Consider the following 17,007-nt stretch of genomic DNA (forward strand, 5'->3'; position numbering starts at 1 on the left):
CGTATCATAACATATTTTAACCAATTATTCTCGCATATATATATATATATATATATATATATATATATATATATATATATATATATATATATATATATGCGAGAAAATACAAATGAAGAACGGCAAAAGGCCAAATATACCCATGTACTTTCGAAAATGATCTAAGAATACTCCTTGTTATACTATTGGGCTATATATACCCTTCCCGTCATATTTTGGAACAAATATACCCTTATTTTGGATGGAGTGCCACGTGTCAACACCAAATGAAAACGACCTATTTCTTTTTTTTTACCTGATCCGTTTTAAAAAACCCACCACCCGACGCGTTTTAAAATTTAGTTTTTAAAGAATATATTTTGTAAAAACTGAAATTTCTTTTTGTAAAAACTAACCAAAAAAAAAAGAAATTTGTAAAATATATATTTTTAAGTCTTTTCAGTTTTTTTAAAGTAGTTTTTTTGTAAAAATTGAAAAAAAATATTTTTTTAAAAAATGCTTTAAAAACTGAAAAATATATATTATGTACAAATTGAAAAAAAGAAATTGTAAAATATATATTTTTAAGTCTTTTCAGTTTTTTTAAATTATTTTTTTTGTAAAAACTGGAAAAAAATATTTTTTAAAAACTGAAAAAAAAGACTCTCCTAAAGCAGTGGACTACATATGTATTAGTTTTAAGAAAATAAAAATACTTTACAAAATCTTTTTTTTTCCAGTTTTTACAAAAAAATACTTTAAAAAACTGAAAAATATATATTTTGCAAATTTCTTTTTTTTCTAATTTTTACAGAATATATATTTTTTTGTATTTTTTTAAAAAAATTATTTTTTCGATTTTTACAAAAAAATATACTTTAAAAAAACTGAAAAGACTTAAAAATATATATTTTACAAATTTCTTTTTTTTTTAATCAGTTTTTACAAAAATAAAATCCAGTATTTACAGAATATATGCTTTAAAAAAATAAATTTTAAACACAGGTCGGGTGGTGGGTTTTTTAAAACGTATCGGGTAAAAAAAAGAAATGGGTCATTTTTATTTGGTGCTGACACGTGGCACTCCATCCAAAATAAGGGTATATTTGTTCCAAAATATGACGGGAAGGGTATATATAGCCCAATAGTATAACGAGAGGTATTTTTAGACAATTTTCGAAAGTAAATGAGTATATTTGGCCATTTGCCGTATAATAAATCACTTTCTCTTTACTAACTCTAAATTATAGATCACCTTTATAAAGATAAATCTTTCCTTAATTTTTTGTTTGTTAGCTCGTTATCCCATTTGATTTTAAATTTATCACTAAGTTAAAAGAAAATTGACTCATATGAATGTTTCATGGTCTTCTTTCCGTGAAATAATCTCAGAATGATTGCTTGAATGAATGTCCTTTTGTTTTTAGAAAACATTGTGGCCATACATACTTTTTCAAGGTAAAGGGTGAAATGATTCGATAATAATGTTATACTTATCACACTTGACCTCACAAATTAAAAAAAAAAAAAAAAAAAGAGAACCACCCCAGAAAAATTCACTCAAGCATTTGCACAAGTTACCCCTTTTAATCAATACTTTCTTTTAAGATTTTGAGAATACATCCAAAAAGAACAGAAAACCAACAACTCCCCTCACCATTATTTTAACAGTCAAATGATTTTTCTGTAGTTAAATTTTTTTAAACATTTTACGTATAAGAAAATACGATTTGCAATTTGTAAATTTTATTTTAGACAAATTAAAATATAGGTGTTCAAATTCACCAAGAAAATTAAAATCAACATTAAATTTCGAGGTCGAAGTACTATAAATAAATATACAGAAAACGCCAAGCAAAGTATTGAATGTTGTACAAAAATGTTCCCTCAGATTTTGGGTTACCCCTTCATATGAAACTTCCACGTGCTGCCACTGTACCACTTATTAAAACTCCAGTAAACCCTTTTATGAACACCTCCCCTCCCCCAACCAACCCACCACTCCATTATTGGCTAAATTCCCATTTTACCCCTACCCTATTGCCCGTAGTCTACCCGGGCAGCATATTGACCGTTCAAAGCCCAATACCGGGCAGGCAAGCCCCCACTTTAGCCCCCGGCGTCTCAACACTTTCAGCTATACAAGTTAATCGGACCGGACTGACCCGCTACAATCCGGTTCGATCCGGTTCAGCTCGGGTCAGCCCGGCACTGTAGTGTTTGGGGGCGGGCTGGGACGGATTGGGCGGGGAGCGGGTTTTAAACGAAAAGTTTTTGGATACCGGTGCACCGGAACCCACTTAGCCCGGTAACCCGTTAACAGGTTTTTAACGGGCTACAGCCCGGTCCAGCCCGGTTTTCGTTATAATTTATTTTTATTTTTTTAAAATTTTCTGGACCGTTGCCAACGGGTCAAATTCAATTTTAACCTTTTAAAAACTATAAATAGCCCCCCTTCTTCTTCATTTTTCCTCACAATTCACTCTCTTACTACTCTAATTCTCTCTTAATAATATTGATTATTGTTCTTAGATTCTCAATTACTTATTATTTCAAGTTTCATCAAGTATTTAATTTAGCCATTATAAAATTATTATATTTAGCCATTACATAATATTTAGTAGCTTTACACATATTTCTGAAAGTTCACCTGAAAATTTAAATGTAGATTATGAGTGACTTCAAGAAAATTATGGTATAGATGATGATTTAGATGATATTCAATCACCTGATAATCTTGAAACACCGCCAGTTACACATGGTAATGCTAGTCAAACTCAAAATATTAGGGGTTGAGGTCGTGGTAATACAAGTAGGCCTCCCCTCCCTATTAAGAAAAATCGAAGATTAAGAAGTAGGTGTTGGAATTTTTTTGACAGACTAGAAGAAGATAAAAATTATGTAAGATGTAGAATTTGTAAGGATGTTTATAAACATGAGACCGGTAAGGGAGGGGGAACGGGTCAACTTCACAGGCACATGGTAGAGCACCACCCTCTTGATTGGGGAGTAGATGACGAAGATGGGCAATAAAAACTTAACCCGGGTATTGGGGGGTTAATGGGTAAATACGGTATTAAGAAAGATGGGGAAGAATTAACTAAAATGATTGTTTTAGGTTGTTTACCTTTTAGTTTTGATGCTTCACCAAATCTTGTTACTTATATTCAAAGAATTTATAACCCTTTGTTTAAAGGTATTCCTAAAAGTACTTGTAGAGCTGATATCTTTAGGCTTTTTGGACAATGTCAGACACATATATACGTTATTTGTTCGCCAGTCTTTCTTGTAGAGTTTCTCTTACTTCTGATATTGGTCGTGCTGTAAATAGAAATGATTATTTGACTGTTACATGCTATTGGATAGATGATGAAAATGGCTACTTGTCGCCAATTAATCAGTACTTTATCTTCTTATATGGATATTGGACCAACTGAAACTCCTAATATTGACACTTGTATTTCTGATCTATACAAACATTTACAAACTTTATATAATTATTATGCTAACATTGTTGATGCTTCTTCTGCTGTAGATGCAAATATTCCTTCTTGTTCAGTTTTAACATCTGGGGCCGGTGTTTTGGATGATAATGATGGTGTTGAAGATTATTTGATTTGGTCCACCCACACTAGGAGAGCATCAACAAACCAGTAGCAGGAGTATTGATGAATTCCAATTCTACTTGCAAAAGTCAGTAGAGCCCCGTACAAAGAAATTTCTACCCGCTGGGTTGGTGGAGGAACAACTCAAATCTATTTCCTGTTCTTTCGGCCATGGCTCGAGACATACTAAATGTGCCGATTTCAACAGTTGCATCAGAGAGCGCATTTAGCCGAGCAAGACAGCAACTAGGAGATACCCGCCATTAATTGGGCAGCAACGCTTTGGAAATTCTAGTGTGCTTCAGAGATTGGATAATATCAGAACGGCGAAATCAAGGGCGTGACGAGGTAGATGAAGCGGAGGACCAAAAAATTAAAAATATAATGGTTTATGGTTCCGATTCAACCAATGCCGGAAACCAAGAACCTCATGTTGACATGGATGAACTTACAAAAATGATGCAAAGCATGTGATGTACTATTTCTTATTTTTTTATAATTGTTGTAAACTTTTAATTTGCAAGTTCAAAAATAAAAAAATTAAAAAAAGAACTTGCAAATTAATTTGAAGTATTATATATTATTCAATAAAAATATCAAATGAAAGCCTTCGGAGCTTGATCCTTACATATTGCCTATTGGTCTTATTAAATAATTTTTTGTAGCCACTTACTTTCAAATTTTAAATTTCAAATTTTAAACTTCAAAGTTTAATTCTAAGCCTTAAAAGTTTGCAAACACTTAAGTATCAATAATATTGAATAAGAAAAATAAAATTTACTTTAAAAAAAAAAATAGCCCGTCCCGATACGGACCCATTAAGCCCAAACCCGGACGGCCCAAAAAAATCCGAAAATATACAACCCGCTAACCAGCCCGGAACGTTAAACGGACGAGTTAATTTTTTTTATGTACAGCCCGTCCCGGCCCGCCGGTTAAACACCCATACGTTCAACTCAACAACTTCAAGTTTCCCCTGATCTCCTTTTGATTTTCAAGATCCCATAACACGCTACTAATAATCAATCAGGTTAACTTTGTTCATTTAAATTATGCTAAATCTACTTATCAATATTTAGCTACAACAACAACTGACCCAATGTAATTCTACAAGTGGAGTTTGGGGAGGGACAGACCTTACCCCTATCTTCAAGAATACAGAGAGATTGTTTCCGAAAAACCCTCGACTTAAAAATATTTAGCTAGCTTTTTATCTATATCGAGAATCAAAATTCCGGGCTATACTATACAAAGTTGGCTATATAATAACAATAACAACAACAAATAGTTAGATTTCACAAGTAGGATTTGGCAGTGACGGCCTTAAAGTAAGGCAAGTAAAGTAAAGGTTTTAGGCCCTAAAATTTTATGAATTATTTTTTTTCAAAAAGTTAAGCATCTTAAAAAAAAAGTATATTTTTTTTAAGAAAATGAAAAGAAAATTTAAATATTTGAATAATTCGACGCATATGAAAATATTTTTGATTTCTATTTAGTGGTTAAAAATATTGCATTAACCTCGAGAGTTCCTTAAAACATAATAGTCAATTGATATTGACGATTTAGATTTATTTTTAAATTAAAACTATTAAAAGAAATTGTATAATTAAAAGATAATACTCTAATCGATAATTCAATATACTTAATCATATAAGAGGACTTGATTCTTTTTCAAATGCATATATTGCTTATAGAATAATATTAACTATTTTTAATGCATATCGTACAATGTTGAGAGCGGCTCGATCTGCGGCGTCGAATCTCCGCGGTACACGGCGGTTCTCTACGGCTATTCCATCTCCAAGTATCGTCCACAAGCGTGGTGCTGATATTCTTCACGATCCTTGGTTCAACAAGGTTCGAATAGTTTTTTTTTTTTTAGCTTTTCAATTTGTAGCTTAATTAGAATTGAAAGATAACATTTTCTTGTTATTTTGAGCCATGATCTGAGTGCTTCATTTGGAAATTGTTTTGGAGATTTTGTTTTGTAAGTTATACTGTTACTATTAATTGAAATTCTAGCAGTTAAAAATAAGGTTTTTGGTTAATATGGAGGCAACCCAATTTTTGTCTTAGGATGGAGGTTCAATGCAATATTGAATTTGCCAAAAAATGGTGACTTTGTTGGATTGTCTTGATGTATTAATTAAACGGGGTTATGTGATATGAAGTGCTGCTTGAAGTAATGAGTCCAAAGATTAAATTTCTACACCTAAGTTTTGATGTCTGCTTCATTCTTTATTGATTTAGCCCCTCGAGATGTGGGAATTTTATTGGGGAAATGGATTTAGAGGATTCATATAGCCGACCAAATTATTTTTGGATTGAAGTGTACTTATGTTGTTACTTATGAGTAAACTTGTGCTTGTATAGTATGTAAACGGGTGGTAGTGATACGATCAAATTGTCCTGCAAGTTACTCATAGACAGGGCTCAAGTATGGTGCTATGGCAAAAATAAAAAGTGGGTATTTGATTCCACAAACTGAAAGGAACTGTGCTGAAAATTTCATGAGCCAAATGTAGAAGTGGAATAGAATTCATGATGCAAAAAGAGTTCAATGACCTCATTGGGATTCTTAATCTCGTGTGTTCTTTTTACAAGAAATTTAAGGAACTATGCTGAAAAATTCATGAGCCAAATGTAGAAGTGGAATACAATTCTATGCATAAAGAGTTTAATGACCTCATTGGGATTCCACGATGTCATGGTGTTTAGGCTGTCCAAGAAGGCATATGGTTCGATATTCTTCTTAATGCCAACCTTTATAAGAGGAATGTTAGTATGTTCAAGAGTTCTGTTCTTTAAGCTTTATGTTTCTCGAGAGACCATGATTTCTACGACCTCAAAAACTTTCTCAAGAGATCAGATTGGTACAACCTTAAAAACATGTTTTTAGTAGCCTTTGGAGTGGGAGTGCTTAAGCAACCGATTAGGTGCAATGTCAAATACAATAATCTGATTACACTGAATGATTCTTTAAATTGTGTGAATCATCGCATCTAAAAGCTCAATCTGGTAGACAAGACACACTTTTATTTACTTAATTATGCCTTCAACTTCAACACGCCCCTTCACATGCGTGCTTGATTCCTTTTCAGTGGCCAAGTATGTTTGGCGATTTGTGTTGGTGAAACTTGAACCTAAGACCTCTGCCTACTCTGATACCACATTCAATTATGTGAACCATCTCATCTAAAAGCTAGCTTAAACTGTTAAAGAGAACGCACTTATTATTTACTTATTTATGCTTTCAAAAATGTAATAGTTGGATGAAATTGATGTGATTGATGTATTGTCTGCAAAAATGAAGCAGTAAGAGCTAATAAGGTTCTATAAAAAACAGGACACAGGATTCCCTATGACGGAAAGAGATCGATTGGGGCTGCGCGGTCTCCTCCCACCACGTGTAATATCCTTTGAACAGCAATATGAGCGCTTCAGTAAGTTCACTGTTTTATACTTAGCCCTTGATGGTTGCATACAGGTTAATAATTAGCCCTTTATAGAAGTCTATGCTCAATTTTTTTAGAAGAAACTTCCCCTCTCCTCTCTCTCTCTCTCTCTCTCTCTCTCTCTCTCTCTCTCTCTCTCTCTCTCTCTTCCTTACCTCTGGCTTCCTTGTGGTAACTTAGATATAGAACACCTGGTTTTATTTTCCTCCCAGCATTTCAAAATTACCTTTTGCAGTGGAGCTATCTGCTGCCAACAGATGTGGAAAAATTATCAAATGTTTCCAGATTACAAAATGTAAATACATCCATTTAATTGCTTTTGATTGCTAAAACATAAACTTGGTAATGGTATTCACTATCGACCTTCCAATCTTTTTTTATGGAATTATCACTTGAGCACCCATTTCATGTGAGCTGTAAAGTAGTTCCATCATGTTTCTAATGCCCAGAACAAGTTATGCCATAATTGTGTAAGCAACTCTCAAGTCTTGTAGATATCTTTACAGTTTATACCTATGACCTCAAGTTGTCTGGAGCCGCTATCTGACTGTTGACAACTACCAGTTAAATTGGTTAATTGCTTACTAAAAAAGAAACCTATCATATTTTGAGGTTTCTGTCGATGGCAGACATCTGAACTTTAAACTCTACATTAGTCCAACCTTGTGAGCCAGACAATTTATTAGCTTTCGAAGTATATTGAAAGCCGATACAGACAACGAAAAGGGAAAACTGCCATGAAAATTTGATGAGAACCATCAACTTAGTTTGGTAATAATACTTCCTAGTGGGTTTCTTTCACTATCAATCTTTTTTCTCTTTTCTTTGGCAGGGTGTGGGGTTCATATATTTGTCAAGATTGTTGTAAGACAGTTCATCCCCTTAGAAATGTCCTAAGCGGCTAAGCCAAGATTCTGGTTGTTACTGTTTTTCTCAAGTGATTACGGAGCATACCCCTTTGGTGAAGAATCTTGAACATGGCTGAACATTTCTTTTAATTATCACCAGGACTATATAGTAATAAACAGAAGGAAATGCCTGATGCAATGAGGTGCTGGAATAGTTGTCAATGTTGGTTCGGCATATTTGTTTCCTTAAATACCAGTGTGATTTATGATGTGTCAACGTTATGCTCGCTAACCCCAAATATTCCAAGAAATGGTAGCAGAACTACTACTGAGGCTTGATAGCACCATCTACTTTGACATCTTTTGGCCCCTACGGATTTGGCTCAATGGCAAAGGTAGTACAACACGAGATGTGTAGTAGGCCCATATCACAAGTTTCAATCCTGTTGTGAACCAAGTTCGGCATTTAGGTGAAAAATGATAGAGGGGTGAACCCATTATCCACCGAGTTTCAGAGCTGGAAAAATGGATTTCTTGGTTATAAAAATATAGTTTAAGATCTTTTATTGGCTTTCTTGTCATACTAGGCATGTTGCATGTCGGCACTAACATGTATTAAAAACTATAAACTTAGTTCCTCCTTACTGAAAAAGAGAGGAAGAAAGTTTGAAGCATTTACATTTAATCTTGCTGAAAATAAAAATATTGGTACTTTTTAGTTCCAATCTTCCATTTTGACTGCATTCTGGTTAATCTTCTGGAAAGATCTTTATCTTTTTTCCTATTCAACTGTCTTATCTATCAGATGGAGGAACATGCATCCACTTCCGCTCATGTTGCTACTGATGTTATTGCATATCCATCAGTGTATCGTCATATCTTTCTGTTAGTAAGTTTAGTTGTAAGATATCTGTCTTGAAGTTGTGTTGTCTAATACCATGTTAATTCTTTTGTTGTACTGCTAGTGGAATCATTTCATTCGCTTGAGAAAAATACTGAAGGTCAACCAGACAGTGTTGTCTCGCTAGCAAAATGGAGGATCTTAAACAGGCTGCATGACAGGAATGAGACATTGTACTACCGAGTAAGTCTGGTGGTTGAAAATCGTACTTGCAATAGTAACAAGTGAGCTATTTCTGACTGAAGTTAAATCCCTAACCTTTCTTCGCAGGTTCTAATTGACAATATCAAAGATTTTGCTCCCATAATATACACTCCAACAGTAGGATTGGTTTGCCAAAACTACTCTGGCTTGTTTAGACGTCCACGTGGCATGTATTTCAGTGCCAAAGATAAGGGAGAGATGATGTCAATGATCTTTAACTGGCCTTCTACTCAGGTATTATGTGATTTCACAACTTTCTGCTGTTTCAGCTTTCTCTTCTGTCATTTCAATTAGTGGTGATTGGTTTACCTTTTTTTTTAGTAAAGTGACAATTTCAGACCTGTGTTATATTTCCTTTCCCTTTTCATTTCAGATATTTGTCTGGAAGACTTGGCTATAGGAAGTTAAATAGTATTTAGATGATATTTCAGAATTATGCAAAACTTAAATAAAGTGTAGCTGAGAAAATCTTACAGATTTTGACATGTTTAATACGAATTGTCTTTTAAGAACAAAAACTTACGGCATTGATCAAATAGAATCACCTAATGGATTCTCTTGTGTTTGCAGGTAGACATGATTGTGCTGACAGATGGAAGCCGTATTCTTGGCCTTGGCGATCTTGGAGTTCAGGGGATAGGTATACCAATTGGCAAACTTGACATGTACGTAGCAGCTGCTGGTATCAACCCACAAAGAGTATGTATAAAAGTTACTCTTTGTTCTTCAGTTTCACATTCATGAACTGCGACGCCAGTTTAAAGTGTTGCATCTACTTTGTATTTTTCTTACATATGTCGCTTTGTAAATCCAAAGTGCAATGGAACATAGGCATCTGGTACGGATTTGGCAAGGATATCAATCTGTCTAACTAGCCTATCCCTAAAGACTAAAATAAAGTTAAATAAAGAAATGATTCCTGAGTTAAATTGAGGCTTTGATCTAGTTTTAAGAAATGACTGCTAATGCTCCTTATCAAAAAAAAAAAAAAGAAATGACTGCTAATGCTGTTATTTGTCAAGTCTTGCTTTGTTATTTATAGTTGTCAGTATCTTGTACAATTTAGTCAAAATTGATGCACACACAATTTAGCTTCTTGAATAACAGAACAAGTGATTGTTATACTTTCCATTAGTTAATGCTCCGTGTGATGGTGTGCCTTCACTGTTTGCAAAATTTACTATGGCTATGCCTGACAGGTGCTCCCAGTCATGCTTGACGTTGGTACCAACAATCAGAAGCTTCTGGAAGACCCTCTTTGTGAGTAAGACTTTTTAATGTCTAGTACTTTAAAAAAAATTATTTAGTACCCTGATATGCTCACGCCTCATTTGGTTCTGGCTTCTTCTGTGCTGGAGGATTTTCTGGTCCTTGCAGTATACTCCTTCTTACATGATTTTTGTTTACAGATCTTGGGCTGCGACAACCTAGGCTGGAAGGAGAAGAATATTTGTCAATAGTTGATGAATTTGTGGAAGCTGTTCATGCTCGTTGGCCAAAGGCTGTTGTGCAGGTCCATTTTATTTTCAAAGGAAGATTTCCTCTTCTTCATCATTATCTTTCTTTCTATTGTACTGATATATCTGAATAATGCTATCAGTTTGAGGATTTTCAAGCAAAGTGGGCTTTTGAGACACTGGATCGCTATCGGAAAAAGTTTTGCATGTTCAATGATGACATACAGGTAGTGTGTTTAGTCTATGGCTGTCCAACGGGACGGGACGGGACGACATTTAGCCGGGACGGTGGCGGGACGGGACGAATCGGGACGGGACAAACGGGACGAAACGGTAGGCCCATCCCGTCCTGCTAACAAACGGGACGAGACGGGACGGGACGGACGGTAGGCCCATCTCGTCCCGCTAACAAACGGGATGGGACGGAACGGGTTCGCGGGCCTTAAGTGCCGTTTTAAAAAAAAAAATTATTTAAGCATTGAGTTTGACAACGACTATTCTTTTGACAATGACTAAGTTTTTAAAGTTTGCAACAGCTAGTTTTTTGACTTATTTAATAAACTTAAAAATTAAACGGAAATTAGGAAACTAAGTAAAGAATTATAAAATATTAAAACAAAAGATTTGTAATGAAATATTTTAGTAATTATAAATTTATAATAGAGTTATAATTTATTTAATATAATTTCAAGCCATTAAGTAACTAAGTAAGAGTGTAAGACAATTCATAAAAAAATTCAACGCTTAGAGCCTTTTATTTTATTAATAGAACTTTCAAATCTCACATACAAATATAATTCTTTTGAAGAGCACCTAATCTACGCAGCCACCTTCTAGGAAGGGTTCTGTTTGAACTAGGCCTCTTAGTAGCCAATTACAAATTATCATACTAATATTTGTAAGCTCCTATATAACTTCGTTGTAACTTATCTATAATTTCTCCCGGACATTGTTCTGGAATTGGCAATGTTGATTGATGTTCCATGAGTTCCATGCCGTCATAGCTCCCAGTGCTAAGTATCTCATTGTATTCTTTTCTTCCCTAGTTTCACCACCTGTTGTTTCCATAAATTTATATTTATCAAACATTGATCTAACATAAGAATATATGTTAGCTTGACAGTCTTCGAGAGATGGTTGTTCATTTTCTTGAATTGCTAAATTCTCATAAATTTTACGAACTAGTCCATTTGCACCTCTTAATTTTAAAGATGGGTTAAGTATAGTAGAAATTAAATAAACTTGGGGAATAAGAAAAAAAATACTTTTTAAATTTTGCAATCATTTCATTAATGGCCGGTGCATAAGTTGGATTAATTTTGCAATCATTTCATTAAGCTAGTTGCTGCAGTTGTGTTAGCACTTAGCAGAAGCATTATCTAAGGTGATAGTTAAAACTTTATCAATGAGTCCATAAAATTCAACAATTTGTAGAACAGTAGTTGCAATATATGCTCCAGTGTGTTTTGAATCAACAAATTTATAACCAATAATATGTTTTTGCATGTTCCAGTGATGATTAACTCAATGATATGTAACAGTTAAATAATCACAACTATTAGGAGTTTAGGACTACGACTTATATCAAATGTGATAGACACTTTACAATCTAAGTGAAAAAATACACAACGAATATACTGAAGATATTCGGTTTGAAATTTAAAAATATTATTTTTAACCGTGGTCTTAGGAAAACCTTGAAAAGCAGGATTATAAGTTTCTTGTATATAATGCACAAAAAAAATAGGATGTGGGACGGGACGGGGCGGGACGGGACAAACGGGACGAAATGGCCATCCCGTCCCATCCCGTGTCCCGTTTAACATGGGCCCATCCCGTTTAGAATTAAGCGGGACGGGACGGGACGGCCCGTCCCGTTGGACAACCTTAGTTTAGTCCGATTTTTTTGCTAGAGTTTATTTGTTGGCCACACTTGTTCTATTTTTGCCACCACCACTTGCAGAAAAATTATCTTCTGCTCTTCTTGTTTAATAGGGAACAGCCGGTGTTGCTCTTGCTGGGCTATTAGGAACTGTTAGGGCACAGGGCCGGCCATTGACTGATTTTGCCAATCAAAAGATAGTGGTAGTCGGAGCAGGAAGGTAGTGGCAAAATTAATTTTAACAACCTATCCTTGGTTATAAAGAAATTCTGTCCTATTTAGATGCATGTGTTGAGGTGGCTTAATTTTGTATTCTCTTCTTTTTTGGTTTCTGGATTTCAGTGCGGGGCTTGGTGTTCTTAAGATGGCATTACAAGCTGTTTCAAGAATGGGTGGATCATCAGCAGATCCCCACTTTTTTCTTCTGGATAAAAATGTGAGTTTTTTTGTATAGATGATAGGGATTGTTTATAGTCCATGTTGATCCAGAACGAGTAAATATGCTCTCTGTTTTTGCATGTGTCTTTTATCAAAAATATCAATCCTGTACATAAGCATTATAAATTGGAGGGGAGTACTTAAGCATTTTATATTTAAAAAATTTAAAAGTATTATGGATGAAAACAAGGTTTCAGTTGCCAACGGGCTTCTGGGCTCTGCGCGTGACAAGTACCATATGTTTTCTCTCCATGGCATCAGTTGTTAAGGATTTGCATGCTCCCTATGTTATGAGTAATGGTCATTGGTCAATGTTGATGCAGGGTCTTATCACGAAACATAGGAAAGATATTGATCTAGCAGCATTACCATTTGCTAAAGCCCAACATGAGATTGAGGAGTTAGGACTACAGGAGGGAGCAGGTCTCCTTGAAGTGGTAATTTTACTAGAATCTCTGGGCATCTGCTGTATGTACGTACAAAACGAAGTTGCTCTTAGTAGAAGGATATCCGGGCTTTGTTAAAATTTGTTGACCATGTTGATAATTAGGCCATGGACACTAATAATTGCTATTTTCATCTGAGTGCTTTTATGCTTCCTGAGACACTAATGCCAGGACTAAATGCTCTTCAGGTAAAAAAGGTGAAGCCTCATGTGCTTCTTGGTTTGTCAGGAGTTGGAGGTATATTTCATGAGGAGGTGGGTCATGCACTTTGTTTTCTTTTTCCCTTCTGTATCATTTATTTGCCACGCTTGGAGCTCAGAACTGTGTCACTGGAGCAGCCATATTTAATTCTTTGACATCTCAGCTTCTCGTGATACTTTATGGAAATGATTGGATCTTTATTCTCTTAGCTGCTCTGGGTCGAAGTTACTTATTTGGCACATTTAAGCATTTTACTCGGTCTTTAACAAGTGTAGAATAATATTTTATTTGAATTTTTCCATCGTATATCCACACAACTCCTTTGCTGGGCCTTAAACTATATCATGGAGTTGTAACATAATTTAATCTTATTTTCTGGTCAAGTCGTTTGATTCACTACAAACTTGTGAAGTTATGTCATTGACAATCATATCTGATCTCATCTACCAATATTCTTCCTATTCCATTCCCTTAATATGGCAGATTCCTCTCGGACATTTATATTTGTTCCCTTTTTATCCTTATCAACAACCTTGTACTTCAGGATTTTCTTCAATAAAGCATAAGAAAGAAATATATGTGAAAGTTTAAGTGATATCTTATTTTCTGGAATTTTCTCGTTGAAGTATATTCGTTCTTTAGATTAAATCATTGAAATTTTTTCTTGATCAATTTAATCACTTGAAATGTATTGCTGTAATTCAGTTCCTTTGATATCAGCTTGTGTTTGTCTAATGTTGACGTAACTTTCAGGTGCTGAGGGCCATGCGAGAGTCAGATTCTGTTAGACCTGCTATTTTTGCCATGTCAAATCCCACAAACAATGGTTTGTCTTGTCATCCATCCTTTGCTTCCTCTACCAGTTGTTTGTCTTGATCTTACATTTTGTTTTGTATATTCTGTTCAACAGCTGAATGCTGCCCTCTTGATGCTTTCAAGCTTGCTGGGGAAAAAATTGTTTTTGCTAGTGGGAGTCCCTTTGCAAATGTTGATCTAGGTAGTTTCTTGTTTCTCGAATGCCCATTTTCTTTGTATCCTTAATATATACACATTGCAGTCACTGAGCTACTCTGTTTTATTAAGTCATCTCTACTTCCCAGTCTAGGTGTCTTCTGCACTTACTAGTGTTGTGTTACCTCATAAATCCTATTCTACGTTCTCAGGGAATGGTAAGATAGGCCATGTAAATCAAGCGAATAACATGTATCTCTTCCCTGGGTAGGTGCTGATTGTAAACCTACGTCAGTTGTTTAGAACGTTACACTCATCTAACACTATTTTTGGCAATTCAGCATTGGTCTGGGAGCTCTTCTCTCTGGCGCTCGAAACATAAGTGATACAATGTTAGAAGCAGCTGCTGAGTGGTATGATCTGACAATCCTGTCTCCTTGTACTTGATTTGACCATCAGTGGTGTGAGCTTTTAATTTGTATTTAGTCAAAAAATGTGGTGCAGTGAAACCTTACTGATTTGTATATTTATTTCACACGTGCAGCCTCGCTTCTTACATGTCAGATGACGAAATCAAAAGAGGAATTTTGTATCCATCCATTAACGAGTAAGCTCTTGGTCCTGGGGAAAAGCATTCTTTGCTCATGGAGCTTTTATTTTGGAGACGTGAAATCTTAAGCACTAAATCAGCTCCACCCTGCCCCTGAGCTAGTTTATCTTATAAATTATGGTGCTAATGTTGCTGAAACATTTTCTTCCTTTTTCCCACATGTTATGATTTTGACAAGACTAAAATAGTGATAAACGTTTGTGTGGGGATTACTAGTCATGCGATTTTTGGATGACGTTTCAGCAGACTTGTACTTTGGTTGGAATCCTTTTGCAGTTAGAGAAAGTATTCATTTGGAGGTAGCAAATGTGAAATTGCTGTCCAAGGGTACTAATATTTCTTTTATGTGCAGTATTCGGGATATTACAGCAGAGGTTGGAGCTGCTGTTTTACGGGCTGCTGTAGCTGAAGACCTGGCAGAAGGTCACGGTGATGTTGGGGCAAGAGAGTTGCAGCATATGTCAAAGGTACAAAAATGTTGCTCGGATTTCCTAAACGAAATGAAACAACAGTTATAATGGTTAAATAACAATATTTTTGCCACCTTTTCTCAAGACCTTCGTTCTTTCGATGCAGGAGGAGTCCATTGAATACGTGAGAAGTAATATGTGGTACCCTGTCTATGGTCCTCTTGTTCACGATTAGTGAAGCAAGTTGTCCTGGGTCGAAATCATATGTCCACGCGAAGTGGAGTAAGGTCTGGCACTCCAAATTACACGCAGTTATGCCTGTTAAGGTCAAATTTTCGCGAACTTAATTGTTTAAGGTGTACAATTACAAGGACAAATTTAAGCTGAAACAAGGAAGAGACGAGGGCTCTTCAAATTTCATTTTTGAATGCACTTTTGTTGTAAGCCATTCTTGTTGATCTGACATGTAACCTTTGCTTTTGGCTAGGAGATGTATTTGTTATCTAAGAATAAAAGCTGATAGCTTCTCTCTCTATATTGAACTTTATTCATTTTTGTGACTTCTACTGAAATGAAATAGGATGCTGATCAATAGTTCCATAGAGAAACATGACTTTAAAGTTCAAATGTAAATAGTTATGAATCTGAATTTTCCTAAATTATGAGTTATGACAATAACATAGAATAGAATTATTAGTGGAATTTTGGACTGTAACAGAATTTAATGTAAATTAAGATGAATGGAGTACTTTTTATTGGTTAGGTTGAGCTGTCAAGCATTTTTCTCAAGAGTTCACCAACCAGCCTGAGTATCTGCTGCTTTAAACAGTAGTTACAGCGAATAGCTTTTTGTGTGCACTTAAAATTGATAGTAATACTATCGGCTATATTATCGGTCTTCTAAAGATAATTAATATTCTTTATTCGTTAAGAGAGATAGTTAATATTCTTAATTATAGAGTATTTCTCTAAGAAATTGTTTGTCTCTCTTATAAACGTTTCAGTTGATTGACATTTTACTAATTGCATCAGTAAAGGTGAAATTATTTTTATTTTCTAAAACAAGATTTTGAGATAAATTTAATTTGTTTCTCTTTATTTCAGTATATTTGACATTATTTATTTTTTTAAAAGATGGAGTAATATATTTTTATATCTAAATATACTTTTAACTTTATACATTTTGTTTTATCTTTAATAACATGATTTTCTAACCCCGTATTTAGAGTTCGAGGGATAAGTAACACAACGAAGTAAATAATATATATATATATATATTAAAGGAATAAAGTTACTATATATAATTGACATTGTGGTTAAGAAAAAGTGGCAAGCTAATAAATGCCAATAGTATATGGTAACTTTATTCTATATTTGACTATCGAGCACATGAAACTTAATCCATAAATAATAAAAAATAATTTTGAATTTATAGATAAAGTTTTTAAATTTGAATTAAAATAAAAAAGAAATTTATCTTTTATTATCATGTTATCATACTTAATTCGGTTAATGTTCATATGCAATCATGTTAGGAACTTTTGTTATCTTTTCTAATTATTTAAATACTACTTCGCCTTTGGCAAAAAAGAAAAAAAAACTACTCCATATAACTATAAA

At 34.5% G+C, this 17,007-nt stretch overlaps 1 protein-coding gene across 3 annotated transcripts; it reads left to right on the forward strand.

Annotated features, from left to right (window-relative positions):
• Positions 1-4,874: 4,874 nt before the first annotated feature.
• LOC107796436 (NAD-dependent malic enzyme 59 kDa isoform, mitochondrial) lies at positions 4,875-15,938 on the forward strand. Of its 3 annotated transcripts, XM_016619202.2 has the most exons (19): positions 4,875-5,441; positions 6,931-7,027; positions 8,853-8,971; positions 9,059-9,226; positions 9,563-9,691; positions 10,192-10,252; positions 10,402-10,505; positions 10,593-10,676; positions 12,445-12,551; positions 12,674-12,767; positions 13,093-13,206; positions 13,404-13,469; positions 14,170-14,242; positions 14,327-14,413; positions 14,580-14,634; positions 14,709-14,780; positions 14,912-14,974; positions 15,330-15,444; positions 15,554-15,938. In XM_016619202.2, exons 1-19 carry the CDS (start codon positions 5,313-5,315, stop codon positions 15,620-15,622), a joined length of 1,806 nt encoding a protein of 601 aa, XP_016474688.1. In that variant the 5' UTR covers positions 4,875-5,312; the 3' UTR covers positions 15,623-15,938. The 3 variants fall into 3 exon arrangements, 2 of the variants coding, with proteins under 2 accessions (XP_016474688.1, XP_016474689.1); XR_012702883.1 differs by lacking the exon at positions 14,580-14,634; XM_016619203.2 differs by lacking the exons at positions 4,875-5,441; positions 6,931-7,027 and adding an exon at positions 7,872-8,282.
• Positions 15,939-17,007: the final 1,069 nt, after the last annotated feature.

This window comes from Nicotiana tabacum, chromosome 19, assembly GCF_000715075.1.
Source record: "Nicotiana tabacum cultivar K326 chromosome 19, ASM71507v2, whole genome shotgun sequence".
In the NCBI taxonomy this organism is placed as follows: Eukaryota; Viridiplantae; Streptophyta; class Magnoliopsida; order Solanales; family Solanaceae; genus Nicotiana; species Nicotiana tabacum.

Bases quoted from the DNA above. Each gene is read 5' to 3' on its own strand.
- LOC107796436 (XM_016619202.2), top strand. From the start codon at position 5,313: ATGTTGAGAGCGGCTCGATCTGCGGCGTCGAATCTCCGCGGTACACGG. The intron at 9,227-9,562 runs GTATTATGTGAT...TTGTGTTTGCAG, and splicing joins TTAACTGGCCTTCTACTCAG to GTAGACATGATTGTGCTGAC. The intron at 12,768-13,092 runs GTGAGTTTTTTT...ATGTTGATGCAG, and splicing joins TTTTTCTTCTGGATAAAAAT to GGTCTTATCACGAAACATAG.